General features: G+C 37.1%; 1 protein-coding gene across 4 annotated transcripts in view; it reads left to right on the top strand.

The window, feature by feature from the left end:
* plekhg5a (pleckstrin homology domain containing, family G (with RhoGef domain) member 5a) overlaps positions 1-21,050 on the top strand; it is a gene marked incomplete at its 3' end in the record, with an annotated part of 52,454 nt that overhangs the window by 17,165 nt on the left and 14,239 nt on the right. For 2 of the 4 annotated variants that reach the window (XM_079843799.1, XM_079843800.1), the window contains exons 3-8: positions 11,682-11,823; positions 11,997-12,096; positions 12,571-12,631; positions 12,852-12,943; positions 13,035-13,171; positions 13,534-13,694. In XM_079843799.1, coding sequence (XP_079699925.1) covers positions 11,682-11,823; positions 11,997-12,096; positions 12,571-12,631; positions 12,852-12,943; positions 13,035-13,171; positions 13,534-13,694 — 693 coding nt within the window. Of the gene's footprint in view, positions 1-8,250; positions 8,549-9,775; positions 9,801-11,681; positions 11,824-11,996; positions 12,097-12,570; positions 12,632-12,851; positions 12,944-13,034; positions 13,172-13,533; positions 13,695-21,050 lie in introns of those variants that run through there. The other 2 variants (XM_079843801.1, XM_079843802.1) reach the window with 2 other exon arrangements.

Raw genomic sequence — 21,050 nt, 5'->3', positions numbered from 1 at the left:
TAAATATTAGTTATAAAATATTTGTTTTACATTTCCCCACAGAGGTGTGTGCCGGTTTGCGCTGAAAGGGATCTGGGACACGAGCAGGAAAGAGAGCATTGCTTTTCGAATATCTTCATGTTTTCTCCTAATGTTCCAAAACTAGATTAGAAAATGGATTGTAGTAAAAGGTGTGAGGAGCGAATTTATCTTCCGCAGGGTCAAGAATTTTAGGCTTTGTTTGATTATGCGCTGCGAGAGAAAAACAATCTCCGGCCAAAATGAAATGCGCTATACAAATAAACTTGACGCACCTTAAGTCTAATAACAAGCACAAACTGTGTTAAATGGGTGGTAAAACACATTCTTTCGAAGGCTTGATTGTGTTTGTGGGGTGCACTGTAACGTGTTCATGCTTCGTATTTAAAAAATTGCATTATTTTTCATATAAAAATGGTTCTATGAAGCCAGTCCCTCAAAAATACTCAATGGGCTCAGATTGGTTAGCTGGCCCAGTGTGTTGTGATTCGCTAACCGCCTAGTGCACGTTTGTCGGAAACGCCACGGCCCTTACCTTTACCGGTAGACTGTGCTTTGGGTAGTATTAGAAACAATGGCGTCAATAAAACCATACCAATATGAGCCCGAATCAGATTCAGACAATTTTTGTGAAGATGATCGAGCAGAACCTGTTCAGTCCTCAAGAGTAAAGACTGCCGATCTATAGTGATTGCTACTGAATGGCGCTGTTACTTTTGTATTTTAAAACGATTATAGCCAAATATCTGTCGCAATAACTATTAACCCAAAACGAACACTAAACATTGGCTTTACTAGTAGCCAAATCAAACACAGAACCATGTTTAGCATGCCTATAGATAAACAATACATAAAAGCTCTAATCAAAGAATAATTTTCACTAATGCCAAGTTCGCTGTTGAGATTTTAAAAAAAGTTTGTAACGTTAGGTGTTTGTCGGATAACGTTAAGTATGAATGAGCATTTAACAGACTGGTTTGCAGAGCCTAACAGCGTTGTCATTTGTTTACTTCCTTGCTACAACGTACAATTAACAATACGAACTATTACAGGAAAAAAAAACAACGAAAAATAAATCATATTTACAGGTTGTGGCCCGTAAACAGCTTCTGTTTTTAAATCCGTCTTTCAGGACAAGCCGTTGTGCGAATCCTGCATTGAACTCGTGAAGATTGTGGAAGCTTTCCTCTGTGAAATGTGCAGCGGGAGCCGCGGGCGCCCGTCGTGCATCCACACTGGCAGTGTTTGTCTCGCGCTGCTGAACCGTGGCTCGTGTATTGCAAATACAGACGAATATTGTCCATTTTGTCACATTTTCCGGTCTTCTCCGCCGACCCCTGTCTGTCTCGTGCTTTGATTTATGATGGGCAGCATACCTATATCTGCTGCAAATGTGACCTGTTCCCCGCTGTCTCATACACACATGCATATAACATGTTGTATGTTAAGCGCACTGCAACGCACCCCCATCCCTAGGAAGGCTGAACAAAGTGGACCTGCAATCCGGATGAAAATAACAGCGTGTCGTCGGCATTGCAGCAACAACACACCCGCCGAAACAAAATGGCCTCGCCCCTCCTTATTTAATATTCTCGGAGGAGGGGTTTATGTAAATATTGGGGCTGGTGATGTCAGAGACCCTGGAGGAATGTCTGTAGTCGCCTACCGGCCGTTTGCTGTAGTCCTTAGAAATTGATTTCTTTAAAAGCAAATATCTCCCTTTGCTTTAAACTTTGAACGTTGTAACTTTGTAGATGTTGTTTATGCTCAAACAGCAACATTACACACTAGCTAAAGTTAGAAAAGTGAAATCGTGGTTTACCACCCCTTTAAATAGAATTGGAAATAAAATGGATCTGTCCTACACCGTTACTTTACCACAGTAAACTCTACCACCACGGTGGTGCGGTCACCGTTGCCAACTAATTTTCAGGGGAAGTTGTTAAAGGCAGATCGATTTTTTTTTTTTTGCTAAAAGTTGCTAAATGACGTGACGTCATTGCGCTATGACGTCATTACGTAATCGCAAGGAAAAACTATGCCATTATGTAATGCGTAGATATTAGTTGAAATGCTCATTTAGATTAATTTATGAAATTAAGTAAAGCAATGTGTTAGTTAATATGTACGGAGCCCCGCCATGACTTGCAAGAAAAGAAAAAAAAAAGTTAATTGTTCGCAAAATTTACTAATTCGTTCCCTCAATTTATAAATCATGTGCACAATTTACTATTAAGTTCCCTCGATTTGCTAAACTGCCACACAATTTACTAATTTGTTCCCTCTATTTATAAATTGTGCGCACAATTTAGCCTACTAGTTTTTTCCTGCATGTGAGATGGTGGGTCCAGTGGGTTAAACCATGGAACTGATACGCAGAAGGTTGCTGGTTCGATCCCAGCGGTCACCACCAGTGTGTCCTTGAGCAAGGCACTTTACTCCATGTTGCTCCAGGGGGATTGTCCCTGTAATAAGGTCCCTGTAAGTCGCTTTGGATAAAAGGACCTGCCAAATGCATAAATGTAAATGTCATGTGCAGGGCTCCGTAAATATGCTACCTAAATGATCTTCTGGTTTTTACAGCGATTTCCTCAGCAATCTTAAAGAATTATGAATGAACCGCTCTGCCTATTGAGTAGGGCTGTGCGATATTGAGGGAAAATGCAATATGCAATACCTTGTTAAATAATGTGATATTCGATATGCGATACGATATTGCTTTGAGTGTGAAAAAATATGATACCATTTAAGTGTTTCACATTCTTTCTGGGAAAAGAAAGCATCGCTACAACTTCTGAAAGTGTAGTGTTTTAGCAAAAAAAATTGTCACACCTGACATAAATAAATCATTTTAGCCTAAATAATTTTAACATCAATGTAAACAAACAAAAAATGTAATGCCAATAAACTCTTTGCTTGACTTAATATATAGTTATATCAACCTAAAATTTTAAATAAAAAACATACAGGTAAACCAAGACACCTGAACTAGGGGTGTCTTTTTTTTTTGTTATTTTAATGTATCTTTGTTATTAAAATGAGAACTAAAACAGAAGTGACACAGAACTGAAGGGATCACACGCTTTCAGAGAGTCGGCTTGTGCGCACGTTTCGGTGTGTGTCAGACAGCACGAGACTGCAAGAAGATGTTTTTCGCAAGTTATTGCGTTTAATAACTCTTTTTAACGTCAAGCAAGTCACATAAGTAACAGTCGTGTGCCCAGTCTATTCTCTGCTATATGCGTAGACCTTAAACGTACACTTTTCACAATGTTGAAGTAGCCTATTAAAATCATTCAGATATTGCGTGCTGTTGCGATATGCATATCGCGATATGTACATTTGCGATATTTCGATAATTTCGATATATTGTGCCGCTCTACTATTGAGCTAGCTTGTACGTGTGTTGTTTGGATTAGAGTCACTTTCCAGAAGTTGCTAAAAGTTGCCAAATAAATTAAACAAATTGCTAAATTTGTTGCTAGGTGCTTTTTGAAAAAAAAATTTGGTAGGGTAGTCTGAAAAGTTGCTAAATCTAACAACAAAATTGCTATGTTGGCACCACTGGGTGCAGTTGTCACGTTTACCGGCACAGCCCTAATTCAAATGACTCTGTTTGCATTTGGATAGTCCTTCAACCAATCAGACCACAAGGGCATCAATCCATCGCTTCTCTATCCGTCATCGTGTTAAACCCACCAATAGCGCACCGTACAGGTTTCCAGACTGAGCTGCAGGGCGAAATCAAATCGCTGGCAGGTCCGGCTGGGTTTACCCAGTCTAGGTTAAGTGTATAAATATTTTGATTTTAAAATACTCTCATATCAATTAACCATAAGTAATCCTTTTGCAGGTTGAATTCCTGAAACGTAAATAATTTTTCTCTCTCTCTGTGCCGCTATCAAAACGTTGTTTGTTTGGAAATACTGACTAACCCTACCCGGCAACATTGGCTCAACCAATGGTGTGAGTTCAGGGCGGGGCTATCTGTTTAAGTGACCAATGGAAGACGTTTGTGTTTTGTAAAACCGTTTGTCATTGGCTGCAACTGAAATTACATACTTCCCTGCTATATAGTAGGCGAAAAACAGTTTGTGACAAAATAAGTATGTCCGAATTCACTGTACTCATAAAAGAGTAGGCAAAAAGTATCCGGATGACCTACTTCTTCCGGCGAGATTCTGAAGTGTGCATATGATGTACACTTTATTATCCGATGAGGCTACGGAGGAGGATTTATGAATTGAGGTGAAGCGACGTAACTCAACCTGGTATAAGTCACATGATAATGACAACATGGCAAATGTTTGTTACATTCATACTACACACATTCATACTGTATAGAACATATTTTTTTGCGGTCGCGAAGAGTATGTGATTTCGGACGCAGCCAAAGTTTACAATACTGTTTTATATGCCACTAATGGAGGTAGAAATGACATGATTCAACTTAACATTTGATTTAAATAATATCTCCCAAGTTTTTTTCCTGGTTGTACTTACATCGGACAACCTATATTACCTCGTATTTCATGCTGTACCAGCTGTCAATATTAAGATATCTAATTCTCTCCTTCTTGTTTGCTCTCTTTTGCCAAACATAGCTCTGCACTCTTACATTCACTCCTTTAAAGGAGACCTCTGATGTCACCAGGCAGGAATTAAGACTTTGGATGAATAAAGAGGTCACAATGCATGACCCCTAAGGTGTAAAATTACAGTCATTTTCAGCTCTGCATCAGGTATCGAAACCTTCCTGGCCTCAGGCGTAGACACGTGTAATGACGACATGCTTCAAAATAAAGCCAAATGTCAGTCTGATATGATGAGCGCATGGGATCAACATGCTATATATTTTTTCAAAATCTGAACCTAAAAAGAAGAAAACGATTCTATTTAATAGTTATTAAATATCATTAAAGGGTTAGTTCACCCAAAAATGAAAATAATGTCATTTATTACTCACCCTCATGCCATTCCACACCCGTAAGACCTTTGTTCATCTTCGGAAGACAAATGAAGATATTTTTGTTGAAATCTGAAGGCTCAGTGAGGCCTGCATAGGGAGCAAAGCAATTTACACTCTCAAGATTCATTACATATTTAAATCAGTCCATGTGAGTACAGTGGTTCAATATTAATATTATAAAGCTACAATCATATTTTTGGTGCGCCAAAAAACCAAATAACGACTTACATAGTGATAACCGATTTCAAAATAATGCTGCATGATGCTTCGGAGTGTATCGAATCAGTGAGTCGATTCAGTGGTTCGGATAGCGTGTCAAACCACCAAACTGCTGAAATCACGTGACTTTGGCGCTCCGAATCATGATTTGACTCACTGATTCGATACACTCCGAAGCTTCATGAATCAGTGTTTTGAAATCGGTTATCACTATATAAGTCGTTATTTAGTTTTTTTTTGGCGCACCAAAATATTATCGTCGCTTTATAATATTAATATTGAACCACTGTTCTCACATGAACTGATTTAAATATGTTTTTAGTACGTTAATGGATCTTGAGAGTGTAAATTGCTTTGCTTCCTATGGAGGCCTCACTGAGCCTTCGGATTTCAACAAAAATATCTTCATTTGTGTTCCGAAGATGAACGGAGGTCTTACGGGTGTGGAACGGCATGAGGGTGAGTAATAAATTACATTATTTTCATTTTTGGGTGAACTAACCCTTTAATATCTTAAATTGAGCAAGATATTGTTTAGAGACCACATATCATATACTGTGTATATAATGTAATTTACTAATGCTTACTCAAAACTTGTGGCACCCTGTTTAACCCGGGACATTTTTCAAATGCTTGAGTGCTTCCCGTCATTCACTGAGAGACAAACAGTGAGCTCACACTTGTAGTCCTCTTACGCATCCCATTCCTCATAAGGGAAGGCCGAGAGACGTTGCCACAGAAAGTTGTTGTGGATTCAGAGTTGAGAGAAAACAGGAAATGGATAGAAGAGTGACGTTTAACTGTTGGAAATTATGACACTTCTTTCTTCCCATGTTTCTTAGAGAATGCCGTCAATGTGGCATGCTTTACTTGACCTGTCACTTCCTTTGCTGTTTGGTTTCATTTTTTTATTAATTTTATTTTTTTCTGAGGTCATTATTGGCAGAATATGAGATTATGTTTGCATATTGTTGTTTCATCATATGGTTTTGTCATTATTAGGTTTAACATCAGCCTTCTATATAAAGTACAGACAAAAAAAGAGAGGAAGGATGGAGAGAGTAAAAAAAAGGGGGTTTTGATACTGTAATATTCTGGATTCGGTAGAAGTAAGCTCAGCCACAGGCTTCAAAGACTCTGTTTTTATGTAGGATATCCTGACACCACATGACCCAGCACCCTGCAGGGGTGTACTCTGGGAAGAGTCTGAAGTAGATGATGGCAGGAGACGGTAGTTGATGGAGCGCACCAGGATATAGCAGAATATTGAGCAGAGAGTCGCACTGTTCTGCTCACATGCTCTGGTTGGTGTAGATAGAGAAATTGTTTGAAACAATTTGCTTGAAATTTAATTTGCAACATTATAAATGTGTTTACTGTCACTTTTGATCAATTTAATGCCTTACTCATGAAAAAAGTATTAATTTCTACTTAAGTAAAGATCATGTTCCTTGAAGATATTTTGTAAATAATATATATATATATATATATATATATATATATATATATATATATATATATATATATATATATATATATATATATATATATATATATATATATATATATATATATATATATATATATATATATATATATATATATATATATATATATATATATATATATATATAGTAGTAATATTAGTAGTAGTAATGTGCATTGCTAAGAACTTAATTTGGACAACTTTAAATGCGATTTTCTCAATATTTTTCTCAGATTTTTAAATAGATGTATCTCACCAAATAGTGTCCTACCCTAACAAACCATAGATCAATGAAAAGCTTATTTATTCAGATGTATAAATCTCAGTTTTAAAAAATGTACCCTTATGACTGGTTTTGTGGTCAAGGTCACATATGTATGTGTATTGTGTATAATTATTATGTATATTTGAATACACACACATACATGTATACAGTATATTTAAGAAATATTTGCACGTGTATATATAATTTATATTATATATAATTATAACATTTAAAATTAAATTGTTCTGTGTGTGTATATATATATATAATACACAGAACAATATATAAGAAATAATATATAAGAAATATCGATTCATCACGATTAATCACATCCAAAATAAAAGTTTGTATTTACATAATTTGTGTGTGTGTACGGTGTATAATTATTATGTATATATATATATATATATATATATATATATATATATATATATATATATATATATATATATATATATATATATATATATATATATATATATATATATATATATATACATACACATAATAATTAATTATGTGATGAATGATTTAATCGTGATGAATCGATATTTCTTATATATTATAAGTATATTATATACTATATAATTTGTTAATGTCTGTGATTAATATTTCACATCATCACATTATTTCACATAATCACATCATTACTGCACTACAAGCTGATTGGCCTCTGTTGATCCTGCAGCCAATGAGATTGCTTGCTCAACATTTAAATCTGGTTTAGTGTTTGCTGTAGGCCAGACTAGTCCTGCAGCACACAATCAGAGTTCATCTGAAACCCTCCTCCTCTGGCTCTACCTGCATATAAAAGAAGACAATTCTAATTCTATAGATTATTAACACTTTTCCTGACAGATTTCTATCTTTCCCTGACAGATTTCCATCTGTGGCAGGTGCTGTAAATATTTGTTACCAACATGGCCACCGAGTGGACTGACTTGCCTTAAAGGGACCAGACGGACAAGACCAATGCTGCATGATAATCTCAAAATGCCCCTAACTACCATGCCGATATATTGGTATATCACTAATATTATACATGCATGCATTTGTCTAAATACTGTAGGTGGCTGCTGATCTAAGGTACATTTTATCTAATCCCTGTAGATGATAAATGACAGAACTAAAAATGAGAACAGGCAATGATAATATGCAATGAAAGATTATAAGTGAGGCAGAGCTTTGTGTGTTTGTTTTTTGTATGGGTGGTTGGCCAACTGTGTTTGTGCACGGCAAAATCAGTGGGAGCGGGTGTGGCTGGAAAACCGCAACTCTTTAACACCCTCTTTTAGATCTAGTCGGTACACACAGCTGCTCTATCTGAATCACCTACATCACCACACATACACACACACACAGACTGTTCATAAGCAGCCAGTAAGAAAGGAAGGAAGCAGGGGAAGTGGAAGAGGGGAGAGAGGGAGAGCAAGAAAGGGGGGCGTTGGGTGCTCAAAGCATCGAGTTGTCCCGAGACTACGTTGTTCTCTGACATTTTACGGACTGCGGAGAAGCTGTTACTTCAGGGGTGAGAGAGACAGGCAGGCGCTCGCAGACCTGCACACACACATGCGTGTGACACCAGCATCAGGTGTGTGTCATGAATGGATTATTGTATGTTATTTCACGGCGGCAGCTGAGGTTTTATGGTTGTTATTAAAAAGTCTCTGAGCTGTGTGAAGTGCTACGTTTTTTTAACACAGATGTGTGAAAGGTCTCAGAGAAATGAGGCATAGTCAGACTGATGACAGAGTTAGTTCTCTCTCTTAGCTATCTGGTTATATAGAGTCTTGCTGTGTGCTTTCCTCCAATGGCTTTTTGTTCTGAGTCATGCTGTAGTGCTCGTTAGATATTGCACTTTGTGGTTATTTTTATCTTTTTCTTGTGTAAAATCTCTACAATGACCTTTTAAATGTGGGCGTGCACTGGTGTGAGATTGTTTGAGGTCTGTTCATGATAACTGCGAGGAGAGAACAATAATGGACTTTTTTCCCAGACCTCTTCAGGCACTTTGTAAACAACTGCACAAGACAATCACAAGCTGATTGCTCTACATTCTCTTGAGGTCATGTGGGGCAAAACTAAAGATGGATTTTGCGCTCACACGGCCTTGTAAACCTTACTATGCCATTTGGCTTACTGCAGAATGATATGCCTACAATCTTTACAAAAAGATGTTAGTGTTTGGTTTTTAGTAATTGTTTCCTAAAGTAATGTGTGTGTTTTTTATTTACACAAATTAAATTTTATGCTATATCATATTTAAAAGAATTATGTTGGCCATTTGCATTGGACATTGAAAAACTTGCACTGGTCAACGAACAATCAGATATATAATATTTACGAATGTTTTTTTTATATAACCATATATATATAAAATGAAATAAATGCTGTTTTTTTTAACTTTATTCATCAAAGAATCCTGAAAAAAAATATCATGGTTTACTTGGAAAAATTAAGCAGCACAACTCTTTTCAACATTTGATAATAATAAGAAATGTTTCTTGAGCACCAAATTGGCATCATACAATGATTTCTGAAGGAAATGTGACTGTAATGGCTGCTGTAAATTCAGTTTGGAAACCACAGAAATGAGTATTAGCAGTCACACCTGAGAGATTTTATATTGCACATGAAGATGCAGCAGTGGCTGCTGGATTTGTGTTACTTTTCTTTACTTCGGAATTAAGTATGAAACAAATATGACAACTTAAGAAAAAGAGAAGAAAAGGCATTGTTTCAGTTCTCTGCATTTTTTTTTTCTTCCTTACTGTAACTCATTGCAAAGGCATTTCAAATCAGAAGACAAAGACAAAGGGAAAGTAGAAAAAAAAAAGTTCCAGGTAAGATAAAGTAAAAGTTTGGCTTGGCAGTAGTTCCTCACAACCTTATTTAGCAGCAATCTGGCTTTACTTGTTCTCAGCTGGAAGCTATAATCGATCATGAATGCAAATCTTCACATTTTCAGTCATTTCAGTCAGGTTTTTGCGATTTATATAACCTCTAGAATCTGCCCATTTTCCTGTTGCTTGTCTCCCATTGTTTGTCGGGGTTTGCTGGCACATGCCCTCTGTCTTGCTTACTCACTTCTTGTGGTTTTCTCTCAGAAAGTGCTCAGGCGCTTTGTCACTACCTCAGCGTTTGTTTTGGCACCTTCAGAAGCTCGAGTATGTGTGCTTGAATATATTTTGAGGGGTTTTCATTTGATCCTGAACTTGAGATGTAGCCATGAGTAGAAAAATGACTGCTTTTCATATGGCGGATCAGTTTTTTTTTTTTGCATGGCTCTCTGTTTGAGTGTGTGCTGCTTCTGTTGTGAAGCATATCAAGAGAACAATAGAAGGAAGCACACAACCAGGAGGTCTTAATCCCTCTTTCTTTTTCTATCTTTCCACACTTTATTTCCTGCTGCTGTTGGTTTTATAGAACTTGTCTGAAATGGCCTTTGGTAAGAATGCTAATGCAAATTCATGGTATGTTGAGCCTATTGGTAACATAATGTTGCTTAATAGCACAGCAGGATGTTTCTTGAACTTTGTATGTCCCTAGGATAAAAAAAAAAAATGTAATTCAAACTAACAGATCTCAACTTTTTTCTTTTTGTTAGTATATACAGTATGAAAGGGATAGTTCACTCAAAAATTAAAATTCTGTCATTTTAGTCATGCTCAAGTTGTTCCAAACCTGTATACATTTCTTTGTTCTGCTGAAATCAAAGGAAGATATTTGGAAGAATGTTTGTAACCAAGCAGATCTCAGCAGCCATTGACTACCATAGTGGGGGGAAAAATACTATGGTAGTCAATGGCTCCCGAGATCTGCTTGGTAACATTCTTCCAAATATCTTCCTTTGTGTTCAGCAGAAGAAAGAAATTCATACAGGTTTGGAACAACTTGAGGGTGAATAAATGATGACAGGATTTTCATTTTTGGGTGAACTATCCCTTGAAGGACACATTAAAGTTATGGAAATATTATCAATATTGTCATCATTCATTTTTGATATTTTTCAAATGCTTTTTTTTGTGAAGATTCTGTTTAACCATTGTCTTAGTTTTGCCCAGGCTTTATTGCACTATGGAAATCATAAAAATGCAGATTATTGCATTTTAAAACATTTGATAAGCTAAACTATCAGAGTCAGAAAGAGCTGTACACAGCGGAGCTTCCAGTACAAAGACAAAATGAGTCAGTGGAACAGTAGTTTTTTTAAAAATATAATATAAAATGCATATTTATCATGAATGCAAATCTTCACAATTAATTATATAAATTTTTACACAAAGTCTGCCATTCATTGTGACACCATTTCCACCAGTGAGCAATTTTGCCACTAATAAAAGGTTATCAAAAGTTAGAGTACTTGTACCATGGAGTCAAAAATGTCAGTGCAGAGGATGCTTGAGGTGGAATATGAGGCATGTAATAGGCATGTGATAAAAACAGTAAATAGCAGTTGTGAACAGAATATATTGTGTGATGTATTTCAAATTATGCAAATAAGCAAGTGAGAGTGTGAAAATTGCTTTAACAAGGTTTATTTTAACTTTTTAAGTCCCCAGGGCCAGAAGCGCCCATAGTTGAAGAAACACCCATCAACATTAAATTGAAAGAAAATTGGGTTTTGGTCATACTGCCAAAAACAATTGATGCACACACATTTGGATTTCACACTGCTGTGTTTTTCAAAATTTGACTTTATTGATGTATGATTTTTGCCTCAGGTTTGTCACCACCCATCGTGTCAGAACCTTAGAGACGGCAGCCCACTGCACCTCTGTGAGTCATGTGACTCAAACTGCCATCCCGTCGCCCGTGATGGCATGCTCTTTGACAGGCACCCACGGTTTGACCTGCAGCCACAAGGTAAAGCCCTCTCTAACTGTTCTCTTTTTCAACCTTTCACTTGTTTCAGCAATTCAGATAAAAAATGAAAATAGATGTCAGCTGCTCTCAAGACAAGGATGACACTTATGGTTAATTATAATTACCAGCTTCTGGCAGGATGTTAGAGTTGCCTCACTTCCTCTCGCCTACAGGTTCCATCCTGGCCCGGAACGTGTCCACTCGTTCCTGTCCACCTCGCACCGGTCCCCCCTCTGACATGGAGGACGGAGAGGATGGATGCGCTGACCTAGGGTCAGTTCTTTTTCACATTCCCTCGATTCTTACATCCATTAGGGGCACAGGCTTAGGTTTGTTATAATGAAAGAGGAAGTATGCGTACTTTCCAGTGGCGTCATCTGCTGGAGAACATCTGGGATAGGATTATCTATTTCTTTTGATGATCAAACTACTTTAGGAAATGGAAAAATGGAACGAAGGGCATAAATCTGAACTCTTGAGTTGGCAGCATTATAAATGAATGGGTACAAACTGTGTTTTTTGCAGGCTTACTGAAACAATGTGAATTACGCAATTAATACCATTTAAGTATAACTTTAGCATTACGCACATGGGTGGATTTCACTAAGAATGAACTCAATTAGAAATATAGTTTATTTGCACATGCTGTTTGCATTGTTTTAGTACGCAAGTCACTAAAGCAAAGATACAAACTGAAACATGGCATTAATTGTAGGTTCAATCATTCCTTGTTTCTGTGCTTCTCAGGGATCGCAGGAGTGGAGGAATGAAACTGGTTAAAAAGAAGACCAGACGCCGACACACAGATGTAAGAGAAGAATTAGAGTTCTGATTTTTCATTAAGTCGGTGTGCCATTATTTTCTTTCTCAAACAAATGATTTAGTTTCGCTGGCAAGATTCTGGGACTTGATGTACCTCTGAGTCAGTGCTCTTGACCTTTCTTTGTCTGAAGATTTAATCAGAGTTTGTATTTGCGACAACTGTTTCCCTAAAGCATAAGCTGATAGTCCGTTCTTCACTCCTGTAGGATCCCAGCAAAGAGTGCTTCACTCTGAAGTTTGACCTAAATATTGATGTCGGCATGGAGATTGTCCCAGCTGTGAAGAAGAAAACCTTGAGGTAATTTTTAGTTTGAACCCCTAGGTGGCGCAAATAACAAATCAATGCATTTAAAATCATTTATAGCTGACCTTTTAGCTTTGTGTTTCAGAGAAGTCCTGGGAACCGTGTTTGAAAGAAAAGGCATCGAGCTGTCACGTGTCAACCTGTTCCTAGATCAGTCCAATACCCCACTTTCACTCGGATTTGAAGCCTACCGCTTCGGTGGCCACTACCTCAGAGTAAGAGGTAATGTTCTCCATACTAAGCACTATACTGTGAAATCAATAGACAGGACTGTCTATTGATTTCAAACTGTTGTAACAGCGTTGGAATTAAGAATTCTCTATAATTTCATTTTGATTTGAGAATGATCCAAAGAGCAGTCTGAGCATTCAAAGGGAATTAAATAGTCACATTCGCTTTGGATGGCCGTAGATCTGTTAAAAAAGCACTATATAAATGCAGTCCATTTACATTGAATAATTCTATGAACGAATTTTACTATTATCTGCAGGAGAATTGATCAGAAATTAAATAAATTCAAGACTTAGATTTTCAGGCAAGCATAAATTCTTATTGTGTGTGTGTGTGTGTGTGTGTGCGTGCAGCTCGACCAGGAGAGGAGCTGAGGGTGGAGAGGTGTGTGAAAGACCCCCGTTCTCTCAGTCTGCCTATCATGAGGTCCTCCAGCACACATAGTTCCTCTACTGACCGAACAGAGCATGGCTCTCTGGGACGCCGAGAGGCAGCAGACCTTCGAGTCGGCCTGGTAAGTCACACTCTCTATATAGGGGAGACCGGGGTTAGTTGTCACAAGAGAAGTTTCATGAATTTTGTTCTTTTAACTCTTTCGATTTTATTGAAAAGCCTTAACGAAAGGTTCATTGGTGACCGATTACCACATTTAGTAAATTGTACCTTATTTCCTGGGCATTAAAAATGAAAATTTTATAAAACATTTTTGTAGTCAAGTCTTTAAGGGACAAAATGTGGGGGTTTTTATGTTTTTGTATGAAGTCTCTTACACTCACCAAGACTGCATTTACTTGATCAAAAATACAGTAATGTATGTATTTAAAAAAAAAGGTATTTATTCACATGATTCCTGTGTAATTTATCTTTGATGAATAGAAAGTTCAAAAGAACAATTTTTTTTGTAAAAGTCTTTGCTGTTCGATTTAAGGCTTCCTTGCTGAATAAATGAATTCATTTCCTTTATAAAATTACGCCAAACTTTTGAATGGCAGTGTATGTACTTTTTACAGAAAAATGCTTTAAAAAATTTAAGTTAACCTTGAGTAAATATTCACCAGAGTAAAAAAGTGTGACAACCAGCCCCAGTCTCCACATGATCTTTTTCTTTGTCGCTCTCGTTCATTCTAGCATTTCTATCACATCCAGTTACATTTCCTTCATATTTTTTTTACTGTTGTTGTAGTTTACAGTGTGATTTTTATCTTCTGAAACCCATCAATTCCACCCATTGTGCAAACAAGATTGCGTCAAAGTCAATGGTTTTTTTAAGTACTTACCGCAAACCCTGTGAATGACTGGTTTATTGTTTTGTGACCAGTGTTGTGTTGCCACCTGTAACTTATTCCCAGTATAACTCTCAGTTAGAGACCACAAGGATCATTGTGAATCAGCCACCCTTTTTAGGATCATATCAGAGATACGTTCAGGGTTGAGTTTGTTTAAATACAGGGATGTGTCTCGGAAATCCTGATCACGCTGCCAAAGGACTTGACTTCCACTTGAGCAACATGTGCCAGCCTGAGTATTCATGCTCAAAATCAAACAATAAACCTTCCCAATAAAGTAAACACACTTCCTTTTAATGTAGCCTGTATGAAATTGTGTGTTTTTAGGCCTGTGCTGAATTCACTCACCTCCGTTTCCTATGGAGCATTTGCCTACGCTATCATACAGGAGCAAAGTTCAAAGCTCATGAGATTTTATTTCCTTGTGACTGCCCGAAAGTTCTGCTTCATCAGCAGTTCAGTGAAGCACAAGGTTAACTGATTTCACCCAGGATGTCCCCGATGGAAAATCCTGTGGAATTAGTCGGACAGATTGGATTTATTTTAACTTTTTATTTCTCACAGGAAGGACACAAAAAAAAACGAAATACTTAACCGTAAACTATTACTTTTTTTTTTTTTTAAGAAAGACTGGCTTCTGGAATTCAACAAAATGTATTTGTACTCCTTCCATCCTCATACATACTGATCCTGGTTCAACTCGGAGAGATTGGTAACTAAGAACAGGTGCAGTTTACTCTAAAGATGTAATGAAGTGATTATGTCTCTGTACTGCAAGGTTGCTTTTACTGTACTGAGGTCAGATGTCTGCTGTGTCCTAGCCAGTCTGGTTTACATAACTAGCCATAAAAGTGGTTGTCAAGCCATAGAGAAATGATAAGAGTGCCCTACAGCCTGTTAATTCCATTTGGAAAGATATTTTCAGTTTCAGTTGACAGTTTGTCATTTCAGTGAAAGTCGGCACAAGTGGAACAGAGCAGCCAGGAAGGGTGGCAGGAGGTTCAGCATTGGCACCGAGTTCAAAGGTTAGATTAGACTAACACACAAGCAGAGAGAAACGCATATGGAACAACACGGGAAGTTAGAGAAGAAAGAGAAAAAAATCAAGAAGTTTGGTGTCATTTTGAAGGACTTTTGAGGTGGAAATCGAATACAGCCAGCATCCTTATTGTTTCCTTTTCTTCAACCATGATTTAAAACTTGAAGAGGACTAAATCATTTTCAAGGTATCTTTAATACCGGATCTACTGGAACTGCTCCATCTGGACTTTTACGTCTTATATCCTCTTGCATGGTAAAGAAACCCGTGCCAGTGGAAATGCTGAATTTCCGTCAGAGGACATGGAATGTGCCCAACATTTCTACATTCCCAGAGGTTCCAGGTGGAATGCTGATCCACTACAGTCCTCTGAATGAGCTTCCCCAGATTCATGCCCACAGACCTCATACTGCGGGGTTTGTGGCCGCCCGTGTGCAGCGCTTCGAAACTGGGGACACACCACCTGCCAGCCCTAAAACTGTGGCTACACCTACCCCTCCTAGCAGCCCCACGTATCCACCAGGAGATAATAAACAAGAGACAAAGGTAATACTGCATTATGCAGGCTTAATATCAGTCTCAAATAGTCTGGTTCAGGAGAAGATTGCAGTTTATTTTCTCTGTAAAAGATATCAGGTAACCGAAAAAAATATACTTAATGTGGCAACATCTAAATAAACTAGTTTTAAATCAATTTATATATTATATTATATTATATTATATTATATTATATTATATTATATTATATTATATTATATTATATTATATTATATTATATTATATTATATTATATTATATTATATTATATTATATTATATTATATTATATTATATTATATTATATTATATTATATTATATTATATTATATTATATTATATTAATTATATTATATTATATTATATTAATTATATTATATTATATTATATTATATTATATTATATTATATTATATTATATTATATTATATTATATTATATTAATTATTAATTATATTATTTTGTATTTAATACAAGGTATGCCAACTATTTGTACGTACTTTGATGGTCAGTTCATTAAAGGCTCTTTAAATGTATCCACCTAGACCGTAAAAAAAGGTCTGTTGTCTTACTTGAATATAAATCCAAATTTGAGCTATATAAAATATATATGCTATATAAAATATGTATGTTTTTATAATGTATTTCAAATATAAAACCAACCCTTGCAGGCAAGTCTGTTATATTCTGTTTTTCCCTGAAACATTAGATAACATTTTGCCCTCATCATTATCATTTTTTGTTTTTGTGTGACTTCTGATTAATATGAAATATACCACTTTTATGTTATAATTCCCTTTATTATGTTGTTTAATATGTTTGATAGTAGTTGGGGATAGTAACCCCAAGTAGTTAACCCCAAGACATCTTCACATCAAGATGCATTGCTCGAGTTGTGTATACAATTTTTTTTATTTTTTTTCAGAAATAAGATTGAGGTTCTTTATTCTTGTATTCCTACTGCCTATCATGCCTATAATCTTTCAATCCTGCCCCTAATAATGTCCAGCTAACTTTAATCCAATTGATCTTAATAAATTGATAGTTAATTTTAAAACTAAAACCGACTACCTCACCAGTGGATTTCATGCAGAATTGTTATGTGTGATTAACCCATCTGTTTTAACTATCATGAATAGTTCATTAAGCTTAGGCACTATTCCATCCTGTTTTAAGCATACAGTGATTAGACCGTTTCTGAAGAAGTCTTGATCCGTCTGATTTTAATAATTTTCGGCCTATCTCCACAATGCCTTTTTTGTCGAAAGTGTTGGAGAAGGTTGTCTTTCTTCAACTCTGCATTCTTAACAGACCATAACATTCATAATAAATTCCAATCAGGGTTTAGGGCCGGCCATAGCACTGAAACTGCCTTCCTTAAAGGTACACTATGTAACTTTTCCGTCCACTAGAGGTCGCCTGTTCAAAGCAAAGGCATAGTTTGATGACGCCACGTTTGAGCGCAGAATTTTGGGACATGTGGTCTTCACCTCACAGCTGGTGGAAAAGAGTCAGGATAGGACTTGGGCAGAAATCATGTTCATGGATGAGATTATTAACATTACTGTAGTATGAAGCAGAGCAGGACCGAGTGTTGTGCAGCTGAGCAAGGCCACCGGAGTGATTGAAGAGCGGGACCGTTATTATGGCATAGTCGCCGGCGGGACTTTAATTATGACACGGTCGCCGGCGCCACTTCCGCTTTTCCAGTCATGAGTATGAGGTAACGCAACTCTGTAGGCGTTTCTCAATGTCAAGGAAGGATCCTCGGAAGCCAGAATTCCGAGGATGCTACGTCATCGACATCCGTCGAAGGACTGTTCCAATGTCGAGGATCCTCGGAATTTCAACCAAGGTCTGAGTCCTTCGTTTGAAAAATATGCCATATACAGGAAAGGATGCATACGAGTAGCCTTCGCGCTCTTCGCGCTCTCAAATCACCCACAATCCTATGCGCGCAGCTTTTGCTATCTTGTTAAAAAAATACAAAATATCGGACGTTGGCAGAGTCGGAGCGTTAATGGGGCAATATACTTTCAAGTGAAAGTATTTATTTTACCAAACATTTGTGATAACCGTAGTAAATATAAGTAAAGTTTAACTTTTAAATGCCAGTACAAATTACTACCGTATTATTATACAAATTACGTTATTGATGGCTAACGGACCTTTTCACTGACGTAATGATGTGCACTTGCTAGCCTGTTCCATTTACGTGTTCTCCGAATGCTAAAGAGGAGCCTCGCCTAGCCTCTGAAGGAAGTGACTTGGAAGGACCAGTCCTGCAGAGGAAGTATCCTTGACATTGAGAAACACCTTGTTTATCGTATTAGATATATCTGAGTGTGTTGAAAAGGAAGTTATGACGTTCGCTCGGCGGCTGCTATGACACTTGTTCACACTGCAGTGAGAGTACAGCATTTCTGCTAAATAAAACCGGAAACCGAGGGTAACGCAGATATGACGCAATCGACAGGTGACTCACTCAAACGCATAGCTCACACGTCCCGGTTCCTTGGTTAAAACTGCAATATCTCACGATTTACAAATACTTGGAAACATTTGGGATATTCTAAGTACTCAAATGAACAAAATATATAACACTGGCCTAGTGGTTTTTGGATATTTTACTGCAAAAATCTTACATAGTTCACCTTTAAAGTGACAAATTACCTCTTGCTCACTTTGGATTCAGGTAACTTCGCTATTTTATTTCTGCTCGATCTAACAGCCGCCTTTGATAAAATCCATCACAGTATTCTTTTAGATTGTCTACTTCAGGAGGTGTCTACATCATCATGTGTGCTCCCACAAGGGTCCATATTAAGTCCTATCTTATTTTCTCTGTATATGTTACCATTGGGGTCTATTTTCAGGACATATGAGATCACATACCACTGTTATGCCGATGACACGCAATTGTACGTTCCACTACATCCACTTGATATGTCCTGTTCCAACATTGCTAAGTGCCTGGATGAGGTAAAAGGCTGGCTAATAATTTCCTTCACTTAAATGAGAGCAAAACTGATGTTGTTGTTTTTGGCCCTCTTAGTTCTTTACCACTTATTTCTAGCTACCTAGGGCCACTCTCTAAAAATATTCACCCATACGCAAAAAATCTGGGTGTATTTCTTGACTCAGAGCTGAATTTTGCTAAACAAGTTAGTGCTGTGGTGAAAACTAGTTTCTACTTAAGGTTAATAGCTAAAATGAAACCTTTGCTCTCATCTAGAGACGATCATCCACGCTTTTATATAATCCAGACTTGACTATTGTAATGTCATGTATTTAGGACTCTCTCCGTGATTTGTGAATAGATTGCAGCTGGTTCAAAATGCAGCTGCTAGACTATTGACTGGTATAAGAAAGAGGGACAGAATCACCCCAATTTTATCATCCCTTCAATGGTTATCTATCAGATTTGGATCGACTTCAAGGCCATATTAATAATTTTTCAAACGTTTTAATGGTCTCGCGCCCTCTTATTTGTCAGACCTTATTATTATGCACCGGCCAATAAAGAATCTGAGATCAGCAGATAAATTATTGCTCCGTCTACCACGATCCCGACTCAAGAGGAAAGGCGATTGTGCCTTTCCGATAGCCGGCCCTAGGCTATGGACCAACTTACTGCTTGTTGAACTTTGAAGGCTTTGAAGAAGCAATTGTATAGCTTGGCGTTTGACTCAGGAGAGAACTAAATATTAATTGTATGTTGTGGTGTTTTTGTTTTTTCTTTGCTTGGTTTTACTGATTGCTTTGTAAAGCACTTTGGGCTGCACCTGAGGCAGTAGAAATGTGCTCTATAAGAAAATAAACAAAACTAAACTATCATCATTAGGTCCTTCTCTTTTTGTGGGAAAATGAAACCTAAACTGTCTTTCTTTCTATGCAGCATCATATGATTAGAGAGTGTTTTACTGCGGAAATCTGGGTAAATGTGTAACTACAGCTCTGGAAAAAATTAAGAGACCACTCCAAGTTCAGAAATCAATTTAAGTGGTCTCTTACTTTTCCCAGAGCTGTATGTACAGAAGCACCTGGAGTGTTTAATGCTTATGTTGGCCTGTGTTTCCTTATTTCTTTCATGAGTAAAATGTGCCTCATTTTCACCTTCTCTACATTATTTATGGGAGGAGGTACATTGTGAATGCTCTGCAAGCAATATTGCATGAGCAAAAGTGCTTTTACACAAAAAACATACATGTTTGTAAACACAACATGGCCAGCTAGTCTGAATTGGTTTTTCTACACAAACAGCATATTTATATACAAAAAGCATTAATATCTCCCTCAGCAGATGTATCCCAATAATACTGGACAGGATGACAGAGAGCTCAGCAGAGTTTTTCCCATCTTGCTTTCTTTTACCTGATCTCAGTGTTGGTTTTGGACAGTTCAGAGAGGCTCTCTGCAAAATGCAAATTAGGTCGTTATGCAAATTAGCACCCAATTAGTCACAGTCACTTAAGTCACCTTTGGATTTATCACAAAGTGAAGAATTGTGTGTTGTGCCTCAGAAGACAGGACCCCAAATGTGTTTATATTCACAGTGCATATTTAACACGTATTGACCATCATCTATCCTCAAAGGGATGGTTCACTCAAAAATGAAAATTCTGTGGTCATTTACTCACCCATCATGTTGTTTCAAAACCTGTATGGCTTTTTTATTCTGTGGAACACAAAAGATATTTTTACGGATGTTTCAACTATTTTGTCCATTCAGTGGAGTCTAAAAAACAGGAGTCATAGGTTTAGAACAACATTTTTGGATGAACGTGTCCTACTTTAATGCAGAAACAACTTTAAGAAAGCCATTTGTAGTAGCACCGTGACACTGTTCGAGCATCCCAACAGCAACATTGGCTCAACCCATGAACAGTTTTTCTTGCCTGATTCGGAAAATGTCATTATTTTTGCACATTTAAACCGTTTTTATTGTTTTATAAACTGCATGCCAGCATGTTTAACTGCACTCACGTTAAAGATAGTTCCCCCAAAAAT

The sequence above is a fragment of the Gobio gobio genome (genome assembly GCF_949357685.1).
Source record: "Gobio gobio genome assembly, chromosome: 19".
In the NCBI taxonomy this organism is placed as follows: Eukaryota; Metazoa; Chordata; class Actinopteri; order Cypriniformes; family Gobionidae; genus Gobio; species Gobio gobio.
Note: the sequence above shows the minus strand (reverse complement) of the source record. Positions and strands in the feature narration are given on the sequence as shown.